At 46.0% G+C, this 27,576-nt stretch overlaps 1 protein-coding gene across 2 annotated transcripts; it reads right to left on the bottom strand.

Annotated features, from left to right (window-relative positions):
* Positions 1–7,616: 7,616 nt before the first annotated feature.
* Positions 7,617–25,910, bottom strand: LOC123426151 (peptidyl-prolyl cis-trans isomerase CYP63-like). Of its 2 annotated transcripts, none has more exons than XM_045109930.1 (14): positions 25,703–25,910; positions 25,427–25,535; positions 25,279–25,333; positions 18,087–18,175; positions 17,882–17,906; positions 17,752–17,790; positions 17,525–17,642; positions 17,109–17,269; positions 16,696–17,029; positions 16,486–16,580; positions 10,107–10,230; positions 9,666–9,974; positions 9,512–9,592; positions 7,617–8,167 (listed from the first exon to the last, which is right to left on the bottom strand). In XM_045109930.1, the coding sequence occupies exons 2-14, from the start codon at positions 25,511–25,513 to the stop codon at positions 7,822–7,824; spliced, it is 1,863 nt and encodes a 620-aa protein (XP_044965865.1). In that variant the 5' UTR covers positions 25,514–25,535; positions 25,703–25,910; the 3' UTR covers positions 7,617–7,821. The 2 variants fall into 2 exon arrangements, with proteins under 2 accessions (XP_044965865.1, XP_044965864.1); XM_045109929.1 differs by having other exon boundaries at positions 10,065–10,230.
* Positions 25,911–27,576: the final 1,666 nt, after the last annotated feature.

Raw genomic sequence — 27,576 nt, forward strand, 5'->3', positions numbered from 1 at the left:
CATCTTGATCCTGTCAGAAATTTGGAAAGAGAGGAATGCCTGCACCTTCAGGAACAAAGCTGCGGACCTCCGGGACATGAAATATGCTATCAATAGCACCGTAGAGCTATGGAGGCAAGCCGGAGCCACTATGTTGGAGCACCCGTTCTGGGATCCTCCGTGAAACATCCACCCCGTGTAATCTTGTTTGTTTTTTCTTTCTTTTCCTTTGTCCTTGATCACTCGGATCATATCCCCCCGTGACATTTGTTTCCATCATGCTACCTCCTTTGAATCAATATAAGCCAGCCTATGGCTGGATCTTCAAAAAAATGTACACAACGGATCTTTGATTCAAGATAAGCTCTACACAAAAAAGATGCACATCGATGTTATGGTTCCATTCACGTGATCAGTTTGTTGTTTCATTGATTATAAATTTTCAATTTTTTGTTTATGTTTGGAGCTATTTTGGATGAATTTGTCAAACTCATCGCACACGGTCGACAATTTGAAATTTTATTTGACTAGTAGCTTCATCTTGCAGTTTCACATGACTTTCGTGTTGCACATTTTCCGTTTCGGCAATAGTAGACGAGTAGATCTATGTCTTCTTCATGTTACGTATGCATATGTGTTGTGTGTTTTAATGACAATCTTTAATCTCCTTTGCCTAGTCCCTTATAATCTTTCCTCTCGGCCTCCTCGCTCACGTCCTACTACACTAGCGATGTCGCTAGTCCAGTTCCTTCTGGCCTCCTCTCCCTCATCCTACTACACTGGTGGCGGTTGCGGTGTCGTTACTTTCGGCCTCCTCTCTCGCGTCCTCCTACACTTACGCCACCATGGCGTGCGCACAGCATTTATCCTCCTTGACATCTGTCTCAACATCTTCATATTCGTCTCTTTCCATGGATTTCTTTCTCCGCAACGACGACACTAGCAACTGCTCCGCGCCGTCGACGGATTGTTCGCCCGTGGCTCTGTGCTTGTCGTGTTGGATGCAGCATCGTGGTCACCATCCGTCGTAGTTGCTAAGGCACTCTGTTCTCACTAATCATCATCAACCTTGCCGGATGGACGTCGTGTTGTGCCCGACGGCGCCGTCGACTTCGCCCGGTCGGCCTCCTCGCACACGGCCTACAGTAACATCGCCATTGCAAGCACACTGTCGAGAAACTCTGTTGTAACTATTTGTCATGTCGAGTTGTTAACTCTTAATCATGTTGTATGTATGCAACCAAACTCTTGACACTTGCATCAGCCCAGCCAATGCACGTAAGCAAATGTCACGGAGAAATTGTCCCTTAATACAGGCAGCCTATATGTAAGCAACCAAACTACATACCCATGTTTCTTTTTTATCTGCATTAGTTGAACGATGCAGGTAACCAAACACATCCTAAAGACCTATGTGTTGGGGAAAGTTGCTAAGATTTTTAATGCATTTTAGCACCCTTTTTTAAGTAAAACATGAACTTTATTCATTAGAAATAACGAAAACACGGTTTATGAGTAACATTACAATTTGATCTAATGGTTCTTCAAACCATTCAGAAATCTAAGAAAATCTTGCTAGTCTAGCGAGCTCATGAGAAACTTTATTTGCTTCTCTATTACAATATTTGATTCTAGTAGCTACAAAATCACACGCATAATGGAAACAATCATCGAAAATTGCCGCCATCGCACCCAAAGATCGTCCTCCATCCTTCATTGTCTCAGTGACCTCCATATTGTACGAGTTAATAATGAGGCGATTGCAACCCGCCCTTTCCATCAGTATTAGGCCAAATTTGAGCGCCAGTGCTCGAGCCATCAATACATCCGCACAATAGTCAATCTTGATGTTTCCTCCTGCAATAAATCTTCCTTTATCATCTCTAATAACCGCCCCCATTGTGTCCTGTAGTAGATTATGGTCAAAAGAAGCATCCACATTCAGTTTCACGAATCCCCTAGGGGGACAAGACCATCCCTCCCATCTCATTGAGCCTTTGGGGATGATGCACTGCCAGAATTTGTTGTAAGGGCTAAAATTCACATACAAATCAGATGAGCATTCTAAGTTTTCTCCTTATGCACTAGTTTTTGTATTTACCTCCATAGATACCATGCTGAGATAGCAATCATTTCACGCACATTGTGGCGTCCCATAATCCTGAATTCTTGTTCTGGTAGAAGAATTAAGTACTCTAACACCGCCTCTCCAGCACGATCAGTCTCAGAGGCTTTAGCGATAATATCATCCATCCCTAATCTTTTCCAAACCTCATTTGCTTTACTACACACAAAAAGCAAATGCTTTTGTATCTTCTAGACCTTCAGAGGAAGTGGGACAAATTGGCGAATTTTTCATATGTCTATTTGCAAGCGTTACACGGCAAAGGAGGGTGCCATGTAGCGTACGCCAAATAAAAAATTTAACCTTTGCCGCGTAATATAACATCCATAACTTACTCTAGATAGGGTTAGTTTTAGATCCTCCCATCCCATTAGAATGTCTCAGTTTACTTTCATATTGATGGTCCCACTCCACAGAGTAAGCAGGCCGCACCGAAAACATACCATTCTTGGTATAACTCCACGCAATGAAATCTGGCATGTCATGTTATGATAGTGGAATTGAAAGAATCCATTGAACATCAATGGGCCACACTGTTTGTCTAATAAGGTCTTCATCCCAATTATTCACAACAGGATCAATCAAATCAGCCACTTAAGATAATAAAAGTCCTCCCTTTGGTGTTACAATTTTCCTATTGGCACAATTTGGAATCCAAGCGTCATCCCAAATGTTGATGTTTTTTCCATTCATCACTTGCCAAAAATAACCATTTTTAGAGAGGTCACGCCAACCATAATACTCTGACAGGTGAAGGAAGAGCCTTTCCTTAATTTAGTGTTCAATAGATTAGCATTAGGGTAGTACTTGGCCCTTAGAATAGTAGCACACAAGGAATCAGGACTATCAAGAAGGCGCCGCGCGTGTTTGGTGACCATTGCTAAATTAAAATAATGAATATCACGAAATCTCATTCCTCCTTGGTTTTTAGGGACACACATCTTCCATCAAGCCATCAAGTGCATCCTTCTCTGGTTCTCCTCGTCTCCCCACCATAAATGCGCTATCACGTCAATGATTCATTTACATATTTTTTTTAGAAATTTTAAAGACCGACATCGCATATGTGGGTAGGGCTTAGACAACAGCCTTGAGCAGAAAATAGTGTTTCCTTCCAACCACTAATTTTTTTAACTATTCGCTCAATCCGAAATTGAAAGAGTCTGTTTTATCTAATCCCACATTTGCTGGCAAGCCCAGATATTTATCATTGAGGGTCTTAGTCATAATATTCACAGTAGTACATAATTGTTCTCTGATTTGCACCTTTGTATTAGGACTGAAAAAATGCTAGATTTTCAACGCTAACCAATTGTGCCGAAGCCGCACAATATGAATCTAGTACTGATTTGAGAGCTACCGCACTCTGATTGTTAGCTTTCATAAGAATCAACAAATCGTCTGCAAAGAAAAGATTTGTGATGGGTGGCGCATCTCTACAGACTTTCACTCCCAATCTTGACGGAAGCCCAATCTCAACATAATTTCCTTCAGAAAAGGCCACTCAGCTCTGTCGTAAGCTTTATGCATATCGAGCTTAATAGCACACAATCCCTCTTTACCTTCTCTTTTGTTCTTGATGGTGTGAAAACACTCGTAAGCCATTAAAATGTTATGTGTTATCAATCTAGCGGGCACAAAAGCACTGTGTGTAGGACTAATAATATCGGGAAGAAAAACCTTCAGCCGAGAAGCCACCATTTTAGCAATTATCTTATAAACCACATTACATAGAGTGATTGGCCTAAATTGGGTTACCCTTTCTAGTGTATTCACCTTAGGGATCATCACAATCGCAGTATCATTCCAGTGATCTGGGATAGTGCATGTATTGATTGCTTGCACGTTCTCTCCAACTAAGTCATCTCCTTGCTTGGGCCAAAATCTTCTATAGAAAATAGCATGGAGTACGTCCGGTCCTTGAGATTTTAAATCCCCAATATCAAACAAAGCTTTACGAACATCCTTAGTAGTATAAGGAGCAAGAAGAGAATTGTTCATTTCACTAGACACTCTCGTGCGAACAAGGACAAAACCTCTTGACTCGGATGCAAAACCTTCAAAATGAAGAGCTTTGAAAAATAATTCTTTATGTGATCCTTCAATTATCCATCTTTTCTCCAAGTCCGAGAATCATCGAGAAGTTGCTTTATATTGTTTCTTTTTTTCTTGGCCGTTGTAGTGTGATGGAAGAACGAAGTATTACAATCACCATGCATCAACCAGTTTGCACAACCTCTCTGTAGCTAGAAAATTTCCTCTTGAAGTATTACGATCACTCATTTTTTAATTTTTTAATTCTCCGCTTCAGCCCCTTGAGAGTCTCACGATCCCAAGAATGTAGATCGGCATGCACAGCTTGTGTACGATCAGCTAGTGATGGCCCGATACAAGCTAATTTGGCTTTTTCCCACAACGCTCACACAATTTCAGCGACGGTCTCTTCCTTTAACCACCTTGCTTCAAATTGTTTCACACGCCCCTCTCGACGCCTAAATATGTTCTCATCCGTATAATACATGTCCAAGACCAACGGATGATGGTCAGAATGAATATGTTCTTCATTGACAACTGCCGCCCGAGGAAATTTATTTGGCCACCTTACATTGCAAACGACCCGGTCGAGGCGCTCTCTGATTTCATCTCTATTCCAAGTAAAAGGATTGCCAATGTAGCCTAAATCCTCAAGTCCACAATCCATGAGACACTCGCGGAATTCTCTCATCATTGCATTTGGTCTCGTGTTACCTTCCTCTTTTTCCAAAGAAAATAAAATTTCATTAAGATCTCCGATAACTATCCAAGGATGATCGCCCTTACTATGCAAGTTTCGGATATCATCCCAGGATAATTTGCGATAGTTCCAGTTGGGATAACCGTAGAAATATACGAACTGCCACAATACAATATCCTCATACATGAACAAAATATGAATAAGATGAGACGACACGTAGTTCAACACAACTTTATTCATTTCATACATGAACAATGTAGCCTAAAATGCATTTTAGCACCTAATCTAAGCACCAACGCAGTGGAAGTGGCCCTATTTTTATAAAGAGCTCCAAAAAATATTGAACCGCATATGATGACTATACTAGAATATTAAGTCCATTTTGGTTTATAAGGCTTGCGCATATCCCTAGATCTATAATTTGACGACCATAAGATGATTTGTATGGTCTAAAAATCTATACCTAATAATAAAGCGGCTATTGCTTCCGTCGGAAAACCCACCACGGCATTTACAAAAAAGCCCCCGACATTTCCTAAAATCAACCCGCAGTCCGGATTTAAGTCAAAGAACGAATCGTTTTTTACATTTTACACAAACCACCCTATATTTAATCCAAACTAACCCGCAGTCCAGGGGCCTCTTTCTTCAATCTCCACCAACTCCCCTTGCTGAACCCCAGCTCGCCAAGCCAACCAGCAGCCATGCCGGCGGCGGTCACCTGCTCCGTCAAGTGCCGCCCCCACCACCGCCTCTCGACGCCGCAGCACCCCGCCGCGCTCGAGCTCCTTCCCTGCGGCGCCCCGGCCTTCGCCCACGAGCTGCAGGCGACCCGGTGCCGGACCCCGCCCTCCCTCTCCTTCGCGCGCGCCTCCGACCAAGGGGGAGCCCTCCCGTGCCCCTGTCGAAGCCCGCCGTCTGCAAGACGGGCCCGCGCCGCCGTGGCGGGGCGCGAGGAAGCCGGCCCCGCCGCTCCCATGGTCGCGGCCGCCGTGCTCGCCGGCGCGTAGTCGCAGCACGCCATCTTCCGCGAGGAGCTCGTGAGGAGAGCCTACTACACGGCCGATGAGGCCCACCGCGGGCACTCGAGCCAGCCCGCGGCTATAGGTTCTGGTCTCCTCTGAAGTTCAGCTAGCACTGAATTGGAGAACAGCACACAACTACTTGAGGATGTCGATAAGAGTGGCTACTGAAGCAGCCCCCACCGGCGCCACTAGGCTGCTTGCTGCTCGCGCCATCTCCGCGCGCGCCATAGCTGCACAGCCCGCCGTCCTGCTCGGGACGCTGAGAATATCCGTGGCATGCGACGTCTAGACTCTAGACGATCTGCGACACTCTGCATCAAGGAGATCGGTGAAGCAGTCTGCATTGACGAGATCACCCGGTATTCTAGGTGGCCGGTACGTTGTCCTCCGCTTCAAAGTGTCAACTGAAATTTGGATAGTACGTGTATATGCATCAGGGCTGGTTTGGTCTTTTCCAATGCTTATAAATGTTAAAGGAAAATGAAAATCAAAAGTAGGAGGAAAGTGGCATGATAATCAAGGAGCCAACGAGCTGAGTGGCAAATGTGCGAAGCCAATCTTGAAAATGACAATTTTAAGAACCCATATATTGAAAGTGGCAAATTTCCAATTTTTTCCTCGATAATTGGTGCAGATTGCGGTTTTGATATTTACTCGAGAAAGCTAGCTACTATTGTTTGCTATTTTGTTAGTCCAACAACGATTCCACAAAAAAGGAAATCCGAGTAAACTTTCATCAGTTAATGAGTCTTAGTTTTGCTCCGTTACAGTTCTGTTTTACTTTTATGGTTACAACTGAACTAGAGGATTTGATTCACACTTTAGTTAATGCAGATGAGATGACAAGGTTGACTGCATGAGTTTTTTTCATTACAGTGATGTGGTCCTTTGTTAAAGGATTCAATGCATCTCGATAAATTCTAAGCTATACTGTATTTTTGATGTTCCTAGATACCCAAGCAAGGGAGACAAAGATAATGGATGGAGTAAGAGGAAGAAAAGTGAGTTAAACGTGAACAAAAATCCGTAATGCTATCTGACATGCACAAGGATCCTAAGGGTACATATTTGACATGTTCGATAATACTGCACCATTAGAATATCTATGCCTTCGAGTCCGATTCTCAGGCCTTGCATTCTCCCGTTGCAACGCACGGGCTCTTTTGCTAGTTATACAAATAGAAAATAGACTATTTGAGGTTTTGCTAGTTATACAAATAGAAAATAGACTATTTGAGGTTTTTAATGATATACTTTTGTGATATATACCTTGTACTCTCTCTGTAAACTATAATAGTGATCTAAACGCTTTAATATTAGTTTACGGAAGGAGTATTATATTGGGTTATTTGTGAATGTAGAGATACGCGTAAGCTTTATAATCCAAAACTGTGTGTTGTAGTATGTCATAATAGCAGTTATTAAGGCGATCAACCAGGTATAAATTCGTTCAGTCGCCATTAAGACATCCGGATAATACCAGGGATCCGTTGCAAGTCCCCATCATTATGGCACGCAAACATTTCAAATTTCTTAACATAGATGTTCTACATATGTGGGACATTACCAAGACTACACACCTGAAGAGGAAACACAAACGTTGAAAAGTTGGCAAAGTAAGGCTTAGTTTGGTTGTCAGGAGAGATAAACCCAGGGCACAAGCCCCCCAGTAGATAAATTTGAAATGTGCATACATAATTAGGGGGGGGGGGGGGGGGGGGGGGGCAAGAACGAGTCACATAAAAATTCTGTATACTTGAAAAGAGTTGTGCATCTTTATCGATAAATTTCACCAGTCAAGAGATCATGTTCTCAACATCTCATGCACAAAGCCATCAAGTCGTTTACAAAAGAAAAGTAGAGTAGCTACATGATTCAGCATCTCAAGATACACAAAAGGTGTGCTTCAGAGTGTAGCGAGTACTGAAACCCGACTTTCCAGCTCCTGCCATCACATCTCAGTATGAAACCAAACCGCCTTTACTACCAGAGGGGCTACTGGATCTTGAGCTACTGCTGCGCCTGCGGTTATACTTTGAGCTCGCCCTTTTAGCTGGGGCGGCATCAGGAGACCTAGACCTCGAGGCATCACGGTTCTTGGACCTGGATCTTGATCTTCCTCTATTAGCAGAGGAGCCACCACCGCCACCACGACCTGATCGAGGCCCGTAGGCTGCATCACGTTTATGTTGTTCTGCGGGGCTACGGCTACGTCTTGGGCTAGGGCGGCGATGTCTCCCTCCGCTGTCACGGCGTCTCACTGGACTGTGTGACCTGCTCCTGCTTCGGTTGCTCCTTGTGTACCTGTGATCATGGACGATAAAGTTGATTGGCCTAGGCAAAACTGCACAAAATCATGAAATGCTGTTTGATTCAGCAAAGAGTATGTGACATTGTGACTTGTTAAGTAAATAATGCGTTATCTGTATCTAAAAGTCTGTTCATGCATAACAATAACATCTACCGAAGACTAATACTCCCTCCGTTCCTAAATATAAGTCTTTTTAGAGATTTCACTAGGGGACTACATACGGAGCAAAATGAGTAAATCTACACTAAAATATGTATATACATCCGTATGTGGTCCCCTAGTGAAACCTCTAAAAGGACTTATATTTAGAAACGGAGGAAGTAAATGGCAGGAAACAAAAGGCACCAAATACACATTTCGGCAAGAATACAAGATAACAAAAGCAACTATTCTTGTTCAGAATGCTAACAGACCTGGACATTTATTCAAACCAATTAACTGAAAACTTAAAAGCATTGAACTAACAGGACCAATCTTTTATACTGCCTCTGTTTCTTTTTACTCCGCATATTAGATTTGTCTTCAGTCAAACTTTGTAAAGGTTGACCAAATATATATTAAAAGGTATGAACATCTACAATACCAACTATATTCTGTAATGAATCTAATGATATTGATTTGGTATTGTAAATGTTGATATGTTTTTCTATAAACTTCGGAAAGTTTGACCTAAGACAAACCTAATATGCAAACTAAAAAGAAACAGAGTGAGTACTACCAATCGCCACATCACCTACAGCTTTGATCACCGTTCTCATGTCAATGAGGATAAATTAAACTTCGAAGAAATGCCACATTCATCTAGAATGTATATAATAATGATAATATTTAACTGCAACATGAAAGAATCCTGAAAGATCCATTAGCTGCCCACATACTCTATCAAGCCTTCAAGGCTTTAAGGCTTCAAAAAAAAGCCTTCAAGGCTTGAAAGAGCTACAGGGACTCTCTCTGTCAGGACTGTAAGAATTATACATGCAGTTAACAGTATTTGCAAAAGTATATGTGTTGGAAGTGCAGGAATAAAACCCTTGTACTTATCTAGTAAAATTCTTGTATGTTATATATCTTTCTATTATTTTGTAGGCATATTACAAGTGAAAAACATAGTCAAAGTTCTGTATTGGAGACTGAAATGTTAAACACGCATTATATTTTGCAGAGGGAGTAATTGCCACCAGTCTCTGGTAGACTGAAATTCCCGGTGTTCAATATAGTAAACTAGAGCGGAAGTAGAACAACAGGCAAAAGCTGGCTGGCAGAATATGCCACAACTCCACGAGATTAGATAAGTTATTCAAAGGAATTCACATTTCCAATGAATAAGAAATACGAACCTCGGTGGGCTACCAGCTCTTGGGGAACCATGGTATCTCCTCATCGGCGATCGTGCACCATAAGGACCATTTCTTCCATGCCTGGACACGATGGGATTCCAATATAATATCAGAAGTGTCAAAATGTGGTAAATCAGTAACCATGTATCAATACCTATTGAAGTTATTCCATCTATAATTTATTCCCCCACTGTAGCTAGAACGAACATGTGAACACTCTGGAGACGGTGTTCGGTATCGACGTGCAAATGAATATTTCTGCGTAAAACCACGCCCTTTCCTGACACGTCCATCCTCTGTAGAGCCCATAGCTAAATCTTGGCCATTGGTGGGTACTGGTTCATTGCTTAAGGGGTTCCTTTCTGCACCAGCTTCAGATATGCCAGTCCCTGCAGCAACAGCAGTGATGTTGCCATCGGCCCTTGACAGAGTCGTATCAGCCCTGGTGGGGTTGGTATCATCCCTGCAATTATAAATAAACAGGAGATGTTGCACTCTCGCTGCATAGTAGTAGAAGGATCAAGACAATACATGTACTTTACAGAAATAAAACCTGAATTTACTAGATCTATCTTCGGAATTTTGAATGACGAACCTCTCTTCAGCCCCATTTTCATCGTTGTGTAACGGTTTGCTTCCTGCAATCATTTGTTTGCCTTTATCTGCATATTCCAAGGATTTTCTGATCTCCAAATTTATTGTTTTGGTATTTTCTTTCTCTGCCATTAAAAAGATGATTGTTAGTTACAATCTTAGACAAAGATCTTTAACTCATGGCCATCAAGGTCATACAGATAGTCATACACAGCAGGCTGTTTAAATTCTGAAAGAAAGAAGACAGAAACAGTAAAATATCATGCTTTCTACACTATTGTTCTCAAATGATGAGTAAGAGTATCAATCTTAAGGGTGTGGCCAGGTCTCATTTAGATGAGAATTAACTATGTCTCATCCAGGGGCGGATCCTCGTGGGGACCAAACCGGGCCATGGCCCGCCCTTTTCTTTGCATTTTCTTTCAAGATTTGGTTTGAATTTGGCCTAATAATAAAAGATGGCCCACTAAGCAAGCTACTGGCCCGTTCTTGATTTTGTTTCATGCTCCGCCACTGGTCTCATCTATAACTGACTCAATCAAACAGAAAAAGGGAAAAAACGAAAGAGAGAAAAATGTCAGCGCGAATCTCCACCTAAAATTACCAAATCCGCAGTCTTAAAGCGCTATGCTCCAATCTTTCTACCCTATGGTTCTCAAATGCAAAAGCAAGCAAAGGCTTCTGGAATAAATTTTCTAATCAAGATATGTTCTGTGAATAGCAGTGACAAACATAAACACGATTACACGAACAAGTTTGTCGTTCAGAATATTTTCCATTCCAGTGATGTTGACTTAATAATATTATTATTTCAAGTATGTTGAACAAAATCAAACATGTAACTGCAGAAAATACTAGGCACAAGAAGGTGATGACTAGGAATTGGCAAGTACAGAAAGTGCAAATACGTTGCCCGAAAAAATGTACAAATACAGCTTGTCTTCTAGATCACAGCAAACTGAAAGGGGTTAACAGAACAGAGAAATAAACTACTCCCTCCGTCCCAAAATAACTGTCTCAAGCTTAGTACAACTTTGTATTAGAACTAATACAAAGTTGAGACAGTTATTTTGGGACGGAGGGAGTACTAAATTCTGTTAGGAAATATGCAACTTGTATTCTCATGAGGCCATAGGCCAGTATATATACATGTACAAGTGTAGGATATGCAGAAAACCCCTTATACAATAGGGTGAATATGAAAAGGTTACAGATAGAAGCCATGTTACGCTCGAGTCTGGGCCTTCGTCAGAAAATCTGCCAACTGTAACTCGGAAGGCACATACTGAAGAGCAATAACCTAATCCTGCACACCAGCGCGCACATAGATAGCATCAACACCAATATGCTTGGTGAGCTCATGCTTCACAGGATCACGCGCAATGCTAATAGCACATGTACTGTTAGATAATAGCAGAGTAGGTGTAAGGACTTAAACACCAAAATCCTGAAATAATCACCGTAACCAAGTCACCTCAGCCGTCAAAAGAGCCATAGCTCGCAACTCAGCCTCTGCACTCGAACGGGAAACTACAGTCTGTTTCTTCGTCTTCCAGGCAATGAGAGAACCACCAAGAACAACACAGTAAGCAGAAAGTGAACGGCGAACTGAGGGATCACTAGCCCACGTAGCATCCAAATAAGCCTGAAGTCGTAAAGAATTGGAGCAAGGAAAGAATAGACGGTGAGAGATCATGCCCCGAAGATATCGTAGAACACGAAGAAAGTGACTATAGTGGACCAAAGTGGGAGCGGAGACAAACTGACTCAGAATATGAACCGGATAAGAAATATCCGGACGAGTGATAGCTAGGTAGACAAGATTCCCAACAAGATGAAGATAACGCTTCGGATCAGGCAAGGGGGCACCATCAGTAGTGAACAATGAGCTCCATCGGAGTCTCAACAATGCGCTCATCAGTAAGAGCAGCACAAGCAAGAAGATCATGAATATACTTCAATCCCAAGAAAGTAGCGAAGAGGTCCAAGATCGGACATAAGAAACTGCTCACTAAGACGGGCCTTTACAAAGGCAATATACTCAGGGTCATCGCTAGTGATGATCATGTCATCGACATATAGAAGAAGAGTCCGACCACGAGGTAAAAGATGGACAGACAATGCTGGATCATGAGCACTCGCTGAACAACCAGCGGCAGTCACCATAGAGGCAAAACGCTCAAACCAGGCACGGGGGGCTTGCTTAAGGCCATAGAGAGAGCGACGAAGACGATATACCATGCCATCCGAAACAGAATACCCGGGTGGTGGTTGCATATATACCTCCTCACGCAACTCACCATTAAGTAAGGCATTCTTAACATCAAGCTGAGAGACAGGCCAGTGGCGTGAAGAGGCCACGGCAAGAAGTGTACGAATAGTGGTCATATGGGCCACAGAAGCAAAAGTCTCGTCGTAATCACGACCATGCTCCTCCTGAAAACCACAAGCCACAAGACAAGCTTTGTAACGCTCAAGAGAACCATCAAAGCGAGTCTTAACCTTGCAGACCCACTTAGAACAACTCCAGCCGCACCCCCATTTTGCCCCCCAAGATACCTTTTTAGGCTTGGTATTAGGCTCGTGGGCACTTTTTGGCCGAAAAACGGCCCAGCCACGGCCCCAGCGCCCCCCAGGACGTCAAAATAGTGTCGGCATACCTACGCGAAACCTGGCGCGCTCGGGGGGCTCTTGGGGGTGCTGGCGGAAGTTTCGGCGATTCACGTCTTCCCACGTGTTCTTTTTTGGCCCACTTCATCGTTTCCTTCACAAACTTTTGATTGGGATGGGGTTGTGGCTGGGAAGATGCACCCATATTATCACCGGATGAAGCATTTGGCCCCCCAAGACACCAACTTTTTTGGTTCGGTGGTGCTCTTGGGGGCTCCAACGGCTGGAGATGCTCTTACAAGTGATGGGACGGACACCTAGAGGAAGAGAAACAAGATCCCATGTACCGGTGCGTTCAAGAGCAGTAATCTCCTCTACCATCGCAAACTGCCATTCAGGATGAACAATAGCCTCATGATAAGAAGTCGGCTCAAGAACAACAGCACCAGCGATTGAAAAAACAAGGCGATCAACAGGCAGAAGCGGACGAGGACGCAAGCCATAGGTAGGCTGAGAGGAGGACACATCAGTAGACACATCCACATTACATGAACGACGAGTATAATGCTAAGGAAAAGATGGAAGAACACGAGGAGGAATCGTCGAGATAGAATCAGGGGGTGGAGACGAAGAAGTCACCAGGGAGGAAGGTGCAAAATCCGGTGATAAGTGAGGTGTGGAAACCATGGGAGATGATGGCAGGTGTGGAAACCATGGGAGATGATGGCATCGAATCTGCAACAGTCAGAGAAGCAGGGACAGTAGGACGGATGGGCAAGGGCTCAATGGGAGTGATAGGTGTGTCAGAAAAGTGAGGAAAGATATATCATCCACTCCAAAGGTCAAGGAAGATGGACGCGGGTAGAAGGGACGAGACTCATCAAAAGTCACATCGCGAGAAATACGCATCTGACGACCGACAGGATCCCAATAATGATATCCCTTATGCTCATCGCTATAACCTAAGAAGACACACTCAACTGACTGAGCAGAGAGTTTGGTGCGTTCACGAGGGGCAAGAAGAACATAGCAAACACAACCAAACAAACGAAGCACCCAGTAATCGGGAGAATGATCAAAGAGACGCTCGAAAGGAACGCCACCCTGCAAAGCAATGGATGGCTGAAGGTTGATGAGATGCGTGGAAGTGGAAACAGCCTCAGCCCAAAAGTGAGGCGGAAGAGAGGCGGCGATCATCATCGCACGAGCCGTCTCAAGAAGGTGACAATGCTTGCGCTCAGCCACGCCATTCTGAGCATGAGCACCAGGACAAGAGAACTGAGCAAGAGTACCTTGCTCAACAAGAAATCCACGCAACATCTTGGAGATATACTCTCCAGCAGAGTCAGCACGAAACACGCAAATAGGCGTAGAGAACCGAGTGTGAACCATGGCAGCAAAACGCTTATAGATAGATAAGACCTCACTACAAGAAGACATGAAATATATCCACGTATGTCGAGAGAAATCATCTATAAAGATAATATAGTAGCGATGACCTCCCTTTGAGGCAAAGGGAGCTGGACCCCAGACATCAGAGTGAACAAGGTCAAAAGGACACTCAGACACGGTCTCGCTATGAGGATAAGGTAACTGAACCTATTTACCAAGTCAGCAATCCTGACAGTCTAAAGACACACCACCGGAGATGGATCCAAGAAGACCACGTCGAACTAAGGATGAGAGACGAGAGCCACATAAGTGACCCAAGCGGTGATGCTACTGATGAAAAGAGCTGGTAGACAAGGCAACCGAGGAGGAGAGACTGGCGGCGGTGGCAACGAATGGAAGGTGAAGCCAGTCAAGCTCCCAGAGACCCTGAGAGTCACGACGCCGGGGGCCAGCTCCAAGAAGAGCACCATAGTGACGGTCCAGAACGGAACATGAGTCTAAGTCAAGAATGACCCTGCAACCGGAGTCAACAATCTGACCACCAGAAATGAGTTGCATGGTAAGTCGAGGAACATGAGCAACATCAGGAACATGAAAGGATGAGGTGCTAAGAACGCCTCGAACATGAACCGGGAGGGAGGTACCATCAACAGTAAGAACATGAACGGGAGAATCAAGAGCACGAATAGAAGACAAGGTGGATGAATCATGAGTCATATGAAAAGATGCTCTGGTATCAAGAATCCATGAAGATGTACCTGACTGTGTAGAAGGTGGTCTCACAATGCCCGAAGAGTTAGTAGCAGAACCAGCAGAACCCATCGGTGAAGAACTAGAGGACGTAGCTAGCAGGTACCAAAGTCGCATAATCTCGTGCTCGGTCAGGGGCTCAACTAAAGAGGTCGATGTACTTGCACCCGGTAATGAAGAGACGGAGGCAGTCATCAGATCGCGAAGTCGCACAATCTCCTGCTCGGTGAAATACATAGCTGAAGTGGTCGATGCAGTAGCATCAGGAGAGGACGAGCCACCATCGCCAGTGGAAGCCGCTAGATGTGGCGGCGTAGCATAACCAGCAGCATCCGCCAGAGCCGATGGAGGAGACGAGGGCACACACATGCAAGCCCCAAGCGCCAAGGGAAGGGTGTGTCGATGAAGTCATATGCACCAATACAGTCGATGAGAGGAGTCGGTGTAGAGTGACAATCATCGATAGAAGTCACGGAAGGAGTCGATGTAGAGTGACAATCACCGATGAAAGTCACGGGAAGAGTCGATGTAGATCGACAATCACCATGTGTGGAGGTCGCAGGAGTCGTAGAAGAGCGACGACCCACACAGTCGGCGGAGTGACAATCACCGGTAGAAGTCACGGAAGGAGTCGATGTAGAGTGACAATCGCCGATAGAAGTCACGGGAAGAGTCGATGTAGACCGACAATCACCATGTGTGGAGGTCGCAAGAGTCGTAGAACAGCGACCCACACAGTCGGCGAAAGACCGCAGAAAGAACGACGTCACAAACGAACGAGCACCATGCTGAACCGAGAAACAACGCATGGGCGAGACGGAATCAGGGTAGGAAACACCCTCAAACGCCACAGATGGACAAGCCAAAGGCACCATTTTTTTATTTATTTTTTATTTTAGTTTAGTTTTAGCAATCACCAGGAAACAGTAGTATAGGCTCCCGATGCTAACCGCAGTCAGCACTCGCAACAGGCGGATCGGGCAAGAGCCAGCAGCAGCAGCATAACTGCAATGGAGCTTGTGGTTCGGGACGACTGAACCAGGAAACTGGCGGCGAGGAGCGCGGGATCCGGCGGCCAGCGGCAAGGTCCGACTAGGGGCTGCAGAGAGCGGAGACCGGCAGCAACAGCAAGGTCCAACGAGGGACAGCGGGAGACCAGCGGCCGGCAGCATCGATCCTGAGCATGCTCGATGGAGTCGAACCAGAGGGAGACCGGTGGCTTCGATTCCTGATGGATTCGGTCCAGAGGGAGACCAGTGGCTGCGATGCCTGGTGGATTCAATCCAGAAGGAGCGGGGAGGACATGGAGAACCAGCGACTTCGAGAGAGAAAAGCAGCGGCGGCAGCCACGAAGGATCAATTGCACGAGTTGCAACGTGCAAAAAAATTGACCTAGCTCTAATACCATGTTAGGAAATATGCAACTTGTATTCCCATGAGGTAGGCTGGTATATATACATGTACAGGTGTAGGATATGCAGGAAACCCCTTATACAATAGGGTAAATATGAAAAGGTTACATGGCTATATATACGTACTCTAACAAATTCAAACAGCATGTGGTCTACCAAAGTATGTGGTAGAAAATGATGAAGAACAGAAAATTGAATGCAAGTTAGCTCTCCTACCTTTCTTCAACCGATGCTTGGTACGGCAGCCTGCACTTTCATTGTCAAAACTGCTGCTCGAGCTTTTTGAATCATCACTTGAGCTGCCATAGCTCCTAAAAAAGCACCAGAAGGGAATCAATTCAGCTAGTATAGTTCTGAGTGAACATAACTACACAGTTTGTAACCCCGCAAAAAGAAATACACAGTTTGTAAAGGTCAATATTTTACCGCTTGGATCTTTTTGTTCCTCTACTCTTGCTCTTGCTCTTCTTATGGCTGCTCTTCCTCTTTGCAGGCTTTCGTTTAACTTTCTTAGAGCCTTTTCTTCTCTTGTGCCTATGATCACTAGATGAGCTAGTATCGGATGATGCTGAAGAGTATGATTCTGAATCCGAACCACTATCTGAGGAATAGGACTGTGAGTCAGAAGTTTCTGAGCTATACGAATCAGAAGAGTAGTTCTTTCTTTTCTTCCTTCGTTTATCCACGCTAGATGGTTTTTTGGTTTTGACCCTCCCTCCAGCATCAGAGTTATCTTCTACTGCCCTTTTAAGCTTCTTTTCTGCAAAACAAGTACTGACAAAGCTTACCAGAGATAACACACGAATAGTATCGGGATCTCGATGTTCATGGCTACTTACCTTTCTCTCCATGTAGCTGATTCTGAGTATCTATGTTAGAGGCTTCACCACAGTCTACGATTTTCACTAGACTTGTAGGTTTCCCAGATTCGGAACCCAGTGCTTCGAGCTTCTTAAGCAAAGCTTTCCCATTAAGTATCTTCCCAAAAACCACATGTTTGCTACAAAAATTATAACGTGAACTCAAAATGTTGATAAACCATGGGTAGTGATACAAAAAAGGGCCACTTATCCATAGGGAAGCATTAAATAGACAGTAATACTGATGTGGATAATATGTCAGTGGTGTTGGGTCTATCACTTACTACTAACCATTACTTGTCGATGTTTCATCGAGATTGTTGAATTTTAGTTGTACTAGTAGGAAAAGTAACAAAATGTACAGTAATAAAATGACTAAAGCAAATAAGTAATACCCATCAAGATGTGGCACAGCCTTGAATGTTATGAAAAATTGGGATCCATTGCTGTCTTCTCCAGAGTTTGCCATGGAAAGAATACCAGGTTGATCATGCTTTAACTTGAAGTTTTCGTCTGTAGAACACGAGACAATACATACAATTTTTTAGCAGATGGCATAACATGATAAAAGCACAGGCTGACAAATAAATTCCAAAATAACCAAAAAATCATATAGCCATACCTTGAAATTTTCCACCATATATGCTCTCTCCACCACGTCCTGGAAACAGAATGCAACGTTGAGCTTATAGAGTACACTACATCAATAAGTCAGTTGATGAAAGAAGAAGCCTGGGCTAATAAAGCAATACCATCTCCTCTGGAAAAATCACCACCCTGCAATTAAGAACTTTGATTAATCGATTTAGTTTGAACAAAATGGGTGATAAAATAAAATAAAGAGTACATATTATATACTCTACAAAGCTCATATTTGCAATCCACAAAAAATCCTAACATGGTGTCACTGGCTACAAAAAATATGAAGCAATCAGATAAGTAGCAATAATTTGCCACCTGAACCATAAATCCTGGGATAATGCGATGGATGTGTGTTCCTTTAAAATAAAGTGGCTTCTTTGTAGATTCTCCAAGGCCTTTCTCACCTACATGTTGACCAGAAGTAAGGCTAACAGAAAAGGTAATACATACAGACAATAATTACATGCTAACGTAGCATTTAAATTACAACTATCAAATGGAGGAACCTAGGCTCTTGCAATCAACTAGAACAACCCAGACACCAATTAGCTGTGAAGAAAATTAAGTGAAATATATTATCTTTATACAAGGAGATATCATGTAAAATGTTGAACCGATATGTGCTGCCTGGCCCATCTCACTTAAGCCCACAAGGCCAAGCCCTTGTGATGACCTAGAAAGAGGAGCTCCCAGTCGTCCAGGAAAGTAAGCCGCCACACACACACACACAGAACTCACGCGGGCAACCAGAGAAGGTAGCTTGAGCTGTCTGAAGGTACTGCTCTCCGTCTCGATCTCAACATGGTATCAGACTCAGCGACGGTGGGGCCTGAAGGGAAGAGGTGGCGACGGACCTAGGCGGCGGCGAGGATCTTCTCGGGGGCGGCGCACGAGCTTGCATGCAAGGAGGCGGCAGCGTGCGACGGAGGCTCAGCGCGTGGGTGAGCAGCAGCTGCTGCTGCGGGGACCAGGCGCTGGAGAGCTGCGCACGGACTAGGCGCGAGCGAAGCTGCAAGCTGCTGAGCAAGCACGCGAGGTGCTGCGCGGCAGGGGGAAGCAGAGAAGCTGCGGCTGCTGCTGTGGTGCTGCGGGAAAAGAAGGAGAGAAGAGGAACTGCTTCCTGGGGTGTGTGCAGAGGAGGTTGTTGCTGCCTGAAGTTGAGTTTGCTTCCACAGCTGCAGTTTGAGAAGGAAAAGGGGGCTGCTGCTGCTGGTTGAGGAGAAGAACTGCAGTTGCTGCTGTGGTTGTTTACAGAGGAGAGGAAGGTTGTGGGGGCTGCTCGTTGCTGTGTGCTGCTGCTGACTATCCCGAGCAAAGATGGGTGAACCCAATGTTCAAAAAAGCGGAAAGCGTAAGCGAAGCGGAAGGCCACAGCTTAGAGCAATGGACGCTTAAGCGCAGCTTAACCGCACTTAAGCGGTTTTTTTAAATTGGCTAGAATTTGATAGATTTTGAATAATATACACAGGAAAATAGGAAACATGGCACATGTGTAATTGAATAGCCAACTAAAATACAGTTCACACCATAATGAATCTCCCCTAATAATAATAAAGCGCGGTTCGCTTCTGTCGTCCGTCACGGCCTTTTTGCAAAAAAGCCCCTATCATTTTTGTTATTCAACCCGCACTACAGTTTTAAGTGAGTCGAGAGGAGGAGGAAGAAGAACCAGCGGGCGACGGCTCTGGATCGGGATCCCTCCCGTTCAGGCGCTCGAGAACGGTTGGGGCGACACGCCGCGGCGGCTGGGTGTGGGGCGTGGTGTGGTGGCTGACGGGAGGAGAGGGGAGGTGAGGACGCGGCCTGTCTTTTAGATTTTTCGTGCTGACAGGCGAGAAGGCGATGGAGCTTGGAGGCGAGGGAGCTCGAGGAACGACCTTGTCGCCGGAAAAACGAGGCCGAGGGGGCGGGCGGAGCGCAAGGACGCGAGCACGTGGAGGCGGAGAGGTCGGGCGTGGCGTCGCAGACGACCGGGCCAACGCGGGGCGGTGCGGGAGGCCACCAGGAAGGGGCGGCGCGGACAACCGGGACGACGCGGGGCGCGCTAACACTGGCCGCGGGCAGAGTGGTGCACCGGGGCGGACGGAGTGGCGGAGCCGACGCGGTGCTGCTCGAGAAAAAGGAGAAGCAGAGGTGTGGTGGGGAAGGCACACAAGAACAAGAAGATAAGGTTCAGAGGAAATTAGCGGTGCGAGAAAAATCTAGAGGCGTCTGAGATGTGGATGAGGTGTGGCGAGGGAAACTCCCTTTTTAGCGGTGAGGACCAGCGTGAAGGACGGCCGTTACCTTAGGATGCTAAAACGAACGCATGTACGAGAATGGGTAATTCGGGTAATTCAGGTACTTGATGGTTAAAACCGAAGTGAACGATGCAATTTCGGTTATACAAAGTTGCTGACCGAATTTAGTATAAACATTTTCGGTTTCGGTCTATTTGGCTTTGGTCTCGGTTTTTTCGGTTCGGTAATTCGGTCTTCGGTTAAAATGCCCACCCCTAGGTGTGAGGGCCAAACGGCACACGTCGCCCATGCAAACAAGGGGATTAAAACAAAGAAATAAAAAGTTAATTTATGGGTTTATTTCTACATTTGTGACAAAATATTTAAATCCTTTGTGCCCATTGTGACACAAACAGATGGCGGAACCATATATGCCTAGACGAGAATGAAAAAAGTACATAAATTATTTCCAAGCACTGCTGATTCCGGTTTATATAAGTGCATACTAAACCATGGGTGACAAAACATAGTTCGGTTTTCAATTAGTAGCTGAACTCTGGAAGAATGTGCTTCGAAGTTGAAAAAAATGGACTAAACAGAAGTCGCATCCTCGTTCCAACCATTGTCCCTAGACCCGTAGCAACGCACGGGCATTTTTCCTAGTACACATTAAGTTCACATGGCAAGCAAAATAACAACTAAAATGCAGTTCAGTTCAAATAGCCTAATAGAGATCATGTGGCCATAATTTTGCCAGCATACGAAGGAAATAGTTCCCAAACAGAGCCTAATAATAAGATAAATGGGATATTGCCATTATTGCACAATCAGACAAGCAAAAGTAGTTCAAAAACAGTCAAATTACAAAAAACTTAATCTACCGCTTAGGGCAAAAGTGAAGCGCTTTGTCATCGCTCAGCGCTTAAGTGTCGCTTAAAAACGCTTTCTCGAACATTGGGTGAACCAAATGCTCTTGCTGAGGCTTTCGAGAAGCTCGCTAAGATACTCGCAGCACACACACATGAAGGTGGAGGGGGGCACAAATTCTTGATGGGCACTTATTATTGGGTGTGGTTTGTTAGAGTTATATTAGTGATGTCTTTTGGCCTTTTGCATTCTAGTCTCTTGGCATTCTCCTGTAGCCTTTTGGCACCCTCATGTATGTTTGTCTCCTTCCTATAGAGTGTTTGTTGCCTCCTTTCAAACTGTGTCAATCCCAAAGGATTGGAAGGCTGCAAAGCAAGATCCGAGGTGGCGTGAGGCAATGATAGATGAGTTGGAAGCATTGGCGAAAAACAAGACGTGGGTGCTAACCACATTTCGGAAGAAAAGAAAGCAGTGAGTTGTAAGTGGATCTATACAATGAAGCAGAATCCTGATTGGTCGCCAGAGGATATAGTCAAGCTTATGGAATTGACTATGATGAGAAGTTTGCTCCCGTGGCAAAGATGAACACAGTGCGGATATTGGTCTCATGTGCTGCAAACTTTGGGTGGAAGTCACATCAATTAGATATCAAGAATGCCTTCTTGCATGGTGAGTTGCAAGAAGTGTACATGGAGATAACACACCAGGATTTGGTACTTCAGAGACCACGGGGAAGGTATGCAAGCTGAAGAAATCCTTGTATGGACTGAAGCAATAAGCAAGGGTATGGTTTGATAGGTTAAGGACTTGTTGTTCGTGGTATGGGGTATGGTCAGTGAAACAATGACCACACGATGTTCTATAGGCACTCTGATCGGAAGATCACCATTCCTGTTATTTATGTGGATGACATTATTATCACTGGAGATTATAAGGAGGAAATAGAGAGATTGAAGGGTTGTCTGAGCAAGGAGTTTGAGGTAAAGGATTTGGGCAACCTAAAATACTTCCTTGGCATTGAAGTGGCTCGGATAGAGAAGGGAATCTCTATGTGCCAACGGAAATACACCTTGGATCTCTTGAGTGACATGGGCGTGATGGGATGTCATGCTGCCCCTACTCTGATTGAATAAAATCATCAAGTGACAGCACAATCATGAGAGCTAGTGAATAAGGAAGATTATCAGAAATTGGTTGGGACGTTATTGTACTTATGTCATATCAGGCCTGACATTATGTATGCCGTGGGGGTGGTAAGCAGGTATATGCATGAACCAAGGAGTGGGCATCTTGATATTTTGCACAGAATCATGAGATACTTGAAGGGAACTCCAGGTAAAGGATTGTGGTTTGGGAAGAGTGGACATCCTCAGGTGGATGGCTATAGTGACTCTGACTGGGCCAGTTGTCAAGATGATAGAAGATCAACTTTTGATTATTGTTTGTTTGTGGGAGGAAATTTGATGTCATGGAGAAGCAAAAAACAGACTGTTGTATCTAGATCAACAGCAAAAGATGAATATAGAGCATTGTCTCAAGGGTTGTGTGAGATGATCTGGATGATCAACAATCAGTCAGCAGTCAGTCAGCTATAGCCATTGCTAATAATCCAGTTCAACATGACATGACAAAACATGTGGAGATTGATCACTTCTTCATTAAAGAGAAACTTGATGCTGGGATCACTAGTCTTACTCATGTCAGCTCTAGGCAGCAGTTTGCACATTGTTTGACAAAGGGACTTGGAACAAAGAACTGTAACTTGGCATTTGACAAGATGGGGATGATAGATATCTACCACCCATCTTGAGGGGGAGTGAACCGATATGGTTTGCCTGGCCCATCTCACTTAAGCCCACAAGGCCCAGCCCTTGTGATGACCTTGAAAGAGGAGCTCCCAGTCCTCCAAGAAAGTAAGCCGCCACACACACACACACATAGAACTCTCATGGGCAACCAGAGAAGGTAGCTCAAGTTGTCTAAAGGTACTGATCTCCCTCTCGATCTCAACATAAAAGCAGTGGTCCCATGTTCTATTATTAGAAATAATCAATAATCTACCATGAAAAGAAAGGTGTGTGGAGAGAAGAACAAATTTACAATATATCCTCAACAGACAACATGGTCCTAAGATTTAGTTAAATCCGATCCTACAGAACTATAGATGAAGAGAGAAAGACAACAATACAGCTACAGCACCTATACAGCTTCAACTAACAAATGTCTCATTCATACCCTTATGTGGAAGTAGGAAAGGGGAAAATATACTAGGAAACAATGCAGCAACGCTCAAATTCAACTCCGTCGATTTCACCATTCTACTTTATACTACGCCATATCATTACCAGGCATAGCATCAAAACTATAAGTACAATATGTTAGGAAAGCAACTTATCTGTATTGAAGGCCCAAGGGGCATATATATATATTACACATGACTTGAGGTGCAAGGAAAGTAAACATAGACTAATAAGGACTCCTAGACTAATACTAATAGACTAATAAGGACTCCTAGACTAATACTAATACTTCCTAACACCCCCCCTCAAATGCAAAGCATATGCAATAGCATTGCATTTGAAGAAGTATAATACTAAAAAAATGATAATCCAAATCCACGTCTTGAGAGTGTCATCGTAGCATGAAGAGTCTTAAAAACTTGTCGAGTCGCCGAAGGAGATAACGAAGAGATGGCACATCGGAGGTACACACTGCATCACTTGAAGATACAAGATAAGTATCAAGAGAAGAAGGGTTGTCAAAAGAAGATGGCACATCAGAGGAAGACACCGAAGAGATGGCACATCAGAGGAAGACACCGCATTACTTGAAGATACAAGATAAGTATCAAGAGAAGATGGGTTGTCAAAAGAAGATGGCACATCAAGAGAATAAAGCATTGTGCAAAAAATCATAGTCCACGACAACCGTTGGCGAAAGAAGCTCGGCGGATAAGACACGATGGACGTAGATCGACAATGCTAAAGAAGTCCAGAAAATCCTATAGAAAACAACAAGGGCAAATAAGCCACAAAAGTTGTATAGAAAGGATCAGGACCGGAGAAAGGCTGACGGACTAAGGTATGGTGGACTCGCATGGCATGAGAAAACACAAAATATGAACGGATTTGGTGGACGCAGCGGAATTATAGAAACTAAAAGAACTAGGAACAACGGGGACATGAGCACCACGTAGTAACATGGAACATCACCATGTATGAGCACCACGTAGTAGCAGGGAACATCACCACATAGTATAGGAGGAAGCAGCTAGCAGCAACACGTAGTCAGGCCAGCTGGCGACAGTAGACGGAGCAGCATGCCTGCGGCAGCAAAACGCAACCAGCTGCTAGCAGTAGTTGAAGGAAGAGTCGCACGTGGGCCATCCCGATCTAGCTCGCAACAGTAGAGTCAGATCGAGAGTGGGGCGAGATCCAGCGAGGCAGCAGCCCGATCCGCGCCCGATCCAGCAAGGGCGTCGTCTGAGGTGGGCGACTGGAAGCGGGATCCGGCCTGGGACGACTGATGGCGGCAGTGGACTGAAATCCGGCGAGGGCGGAAGACTGGCGGCGGGATCCGGTCTGGGACGAGGAGCACCGAGGCGGAGGCGCGCGGCGGCCTCCTCCGAGGCCGGGGCGAAGGCGAGCGTCGGGGACGGCACGGCGTCATCCGGCCCGTCGAACGGGAGGAACCCGACCGAGGGGACGAAGATCCCCGACATCCGGCGAGGGGCGGCCGCGTGCGCCACGACGAAGAGCGGGGACGCGAGCCGGCGCTCCCAGGATGGGAGGAGATCGAGCGGGGAGGCCCGGTTGGAGATCGAGCGGGGAGGCCCGGTTGGAGATCGATCGGGGAGGGCAGCGCGAGACGGCCAGAGGACGATGGCGGCATCGCGAAATTGGATCTGTACGAGTTGCGCGTGCGAAAAAATAACCTAAGGCTCTAATACCATGTTAGGAAAGCAACTTATCTGTATTGAAGGCCCAAGGGGCATATATATTACACATGACTTGAGGTGCAAGAAAAGTAAACATAGACTAATAAGGACTCCTAGACTAATACTAATAGACTAATAAGGACTCCTAGACTAATACTAATAGACTAATAAGGACTCCTAGACTAATACTAATAGACTAATAAGGACTCCTAGACTAATACTAATACTTCCTAACATAATAAATCCCTGTTTAGCATTGTGGTTTGCATTCAAGACCATCGTTCAAGTACTCGGTATGTTTAGAAACTAAATCCCTTGTGGACATAGACCGTGCACATTCCTTTTCTAGCATTTAAGCTAACTCTTGGACATCCTCAACATCAAGGATGCTAAACTTAAGAACTTGCATGTAAAAAATGTGTGTTTCATCACTAACTGCATCATTATACGCACGCTATTCCACAGCAAAGACTCTGCATTTTACCGGTACAAAGAGCTCGGAAGTTCTCTGCCGTCTTCGGAACTACATCAGCAAAGAGCTGCAACACCAAAGTGGGGAGCTAATCAGGCGCACGCCACCGAGAAACAGACATCACTTAGAACGATAAGATGAAGGTACACTGTTTTGCAACCTCAAACGTGATTCTCTCGGTAAGTCGTCCATCAATGGATATGTCCAAGAAGACCCGAGGGTTCGGATTCTTCTTGAACTTGGGCATGATTTCCTCCCTTTCGGTTTACCTGCAGGTGCGTGCAATCATGAGAGCATCTTCAGCAAAAAGCATCCAAACAGAAAGACACTAGCTGGATAGGCTGGGGCAGATCTAGTTGGTATGTGGCCAAAACTCGTGGAGATGGTCAGTGGGGTTTAACAACTAATCACTCGATGGATGGCGAAAAGGGCGTACCTCGAGAAACAGTGTCCGAGGTTGCGGACGGGATGGAAACTGCAGGCACGCGTGGAGGGCGATGGCAGCGGCCGTAGCGGCGGCGCGTGTGAGAGGCTAAGGGGTTGGGGGCGAGGTGTCGTCGGTGACGCCACAAGCTACGGCACGGCGGCAACTCTAGGTCAGGAGGAAGGAGGAAAGAGGTATCGGACGGCAAGGTGCATATCAGGCCCCGCGAGCCCAGCAATCGGTTTCCTTTAGAGGAATGGGCCTAGAAGAGAGGTATCGGACGGCAAGGTGCATATCAGGCCCCGCGAGCCCAACAATCGGTTTCCTTTAGAGGAATGGGCCTAGAAGCTGTAGTCTACGTGTTAATGGGCCTAGAATCGGTTTAGTTCCGAGGCAGTCCCAATAAACAAACATCAAAACGAGAAAAATGGAAAATGCTTACTTTCATCCGAATGCACACGCTCGCTCGCCCTCATGTGACTACCACGTGTCCATGGACCTCACCACCGCTTTATCCTCTCTTCCTTATCCTTTCATGATCAATTTTCAGCCAGGCGTTCTTTCTTTTCCTGGTCAAACTATCTTCTTCCCATCTTTTCTTTCTCTTTCATCCCCGTGACTCCGAGGATCTCATCCACCATGGATGGCCTCGAGGAGCTCTTTTTCAAGTAATGCGAGGGGGGCGGCTACTAAAGGGGGCATGTTTGACTGCTGGGAGCTCTGTCGTGCTGTGAGCCGATGTTGCAAGGTCGTCGGAGTTGCTACGATGGCTTCGTCGTGTTGCCAGCCGGTGTTGTGAGGTCGCGCGAAGTTGGTACGATGGCTCTGTCGTGTTGCGAGCCGGTGCTGCGAGGTCATCAGAGTTGCTGTGACGGCTTTCTGCGAACCGGTGTTGCGAGGTCGCCGGAGTTGTTGTGAATCAATGATGCGAGGTCCCCGGAGTTGTTGTGATGGCTCCGTTGTGCTGGGAGGCGGTGCTGGGAGGTCCCCGGAGTTGTTGTGATGGCTCCGTTGTGCTGGGAGGCGGTGCTGGGAGGTCGTGGGAGTTGTTGCGCCGGAGTTGGTCCGACGAGATGTCGTGCTGTGAGCCGGTGCTGCGAGGTCGCCGGAGTTGGTCCGACGAGATGTCGTGCTGTGAGCCGGTGCTGCGAGGTCGCCGGAGTTGGTCCGACGAGATGTCGTGCTGTGAGCCGGTGCTGCGAGGTCGCCGGAGTTGGTCCGACGAGATGTCGTGCTGTGAGCCGGTGCTGCGAGGTCGCCGGAGTTGGTCCGACGAGATGTCGTGCTGTGAGCCGGTGCTGCGAGGTCGCCGGAGTTGGTCCGACGAGATGTCGTGCTGTGAGCCGGTGCTGCGAGGTCGCCGGAGTTGGTCCGACGAGATGTCGTGCTGTGAGCCGGTGCTGCGAGGTCGCCGGAGTTGGTCCGACGAGATGTCGTGCTGTGAGCCGGTGCTGCGAGGTCGCCGGAGTTGGTCCGACGAGATGTCGTGCTGTGAGCCGGTGCTGCGAGGTCGCCGGAGTTGGTCCGACGAGATGTCGTGCTGTGAGCCGGTGCTGCGAGGTCGCCGGAGTTGGTCCGACGAGATGTCGTGCTGTGAGCCGGTGCTGCGAGGTCGCCGGAGTTGGTCCGACGAGATGTCGTGCTGTGAGCCGGTGCTGCGAGGTCGCCGGAGTTGGTCCGACGAGATGTCGTGCTGTGAGCCGGTGCTGCGAGGTCGCCGGAGTTGGTCCGACGAGATGTCGTGCTGTGAGCCGGTGCTGCGAGGTCGCCGGAGTTGGTCCGACGAGATGTCGTGCTGTGAGCCGGTGCTGCGAGGTCGCCGGAGTTGGTCCGACGAGATGTCGTGCTGTGAGCCGGTGCTGCGAGGTCGCCGGAGTTGGTCCGAC

This window comes from Hordeum vulgare, chromosome 2H (genome assembly GCF_904849725.1).
Source record: "Hordeum vulgare subsp. vulgare chromosome 2H, MorexV3_pseudomolecules_assembly, whole genome shotgun sequence".
NCBI classification, from domain to species: domain Eukaryota; kingdom Viridiplantae; phylum Streptophyta; class Magnoliopsida; order Poales; family Poaceae; genus Hordeum; species Hordeum vulgare.

Bases quoted from the DNA above. Each gene is read 5' to 3' on its own strand.
- LOC123426151 (XM_045109929.1), bottom strand. From the start codon at position 25,513: ATGCCCAAGTTCAAGAAGAATCCGAACCCTCGGGTCTTCTTGGACATA. The intron at 17,907-18,086 runs GTGGCAAATTAT...TCTTAATTGCAG, and splicing joins TCCCAGGATTTATGGTTCAG to GGTGGTGATTTTTCCAGAGG. The intron at 8,168-9,511 runs GTTCGTATTTCT...CCATGATCACAG, and splicing joins AGAGCTGGTAGCCCACCGAG to GTACACAAGGAGCAACCGAA.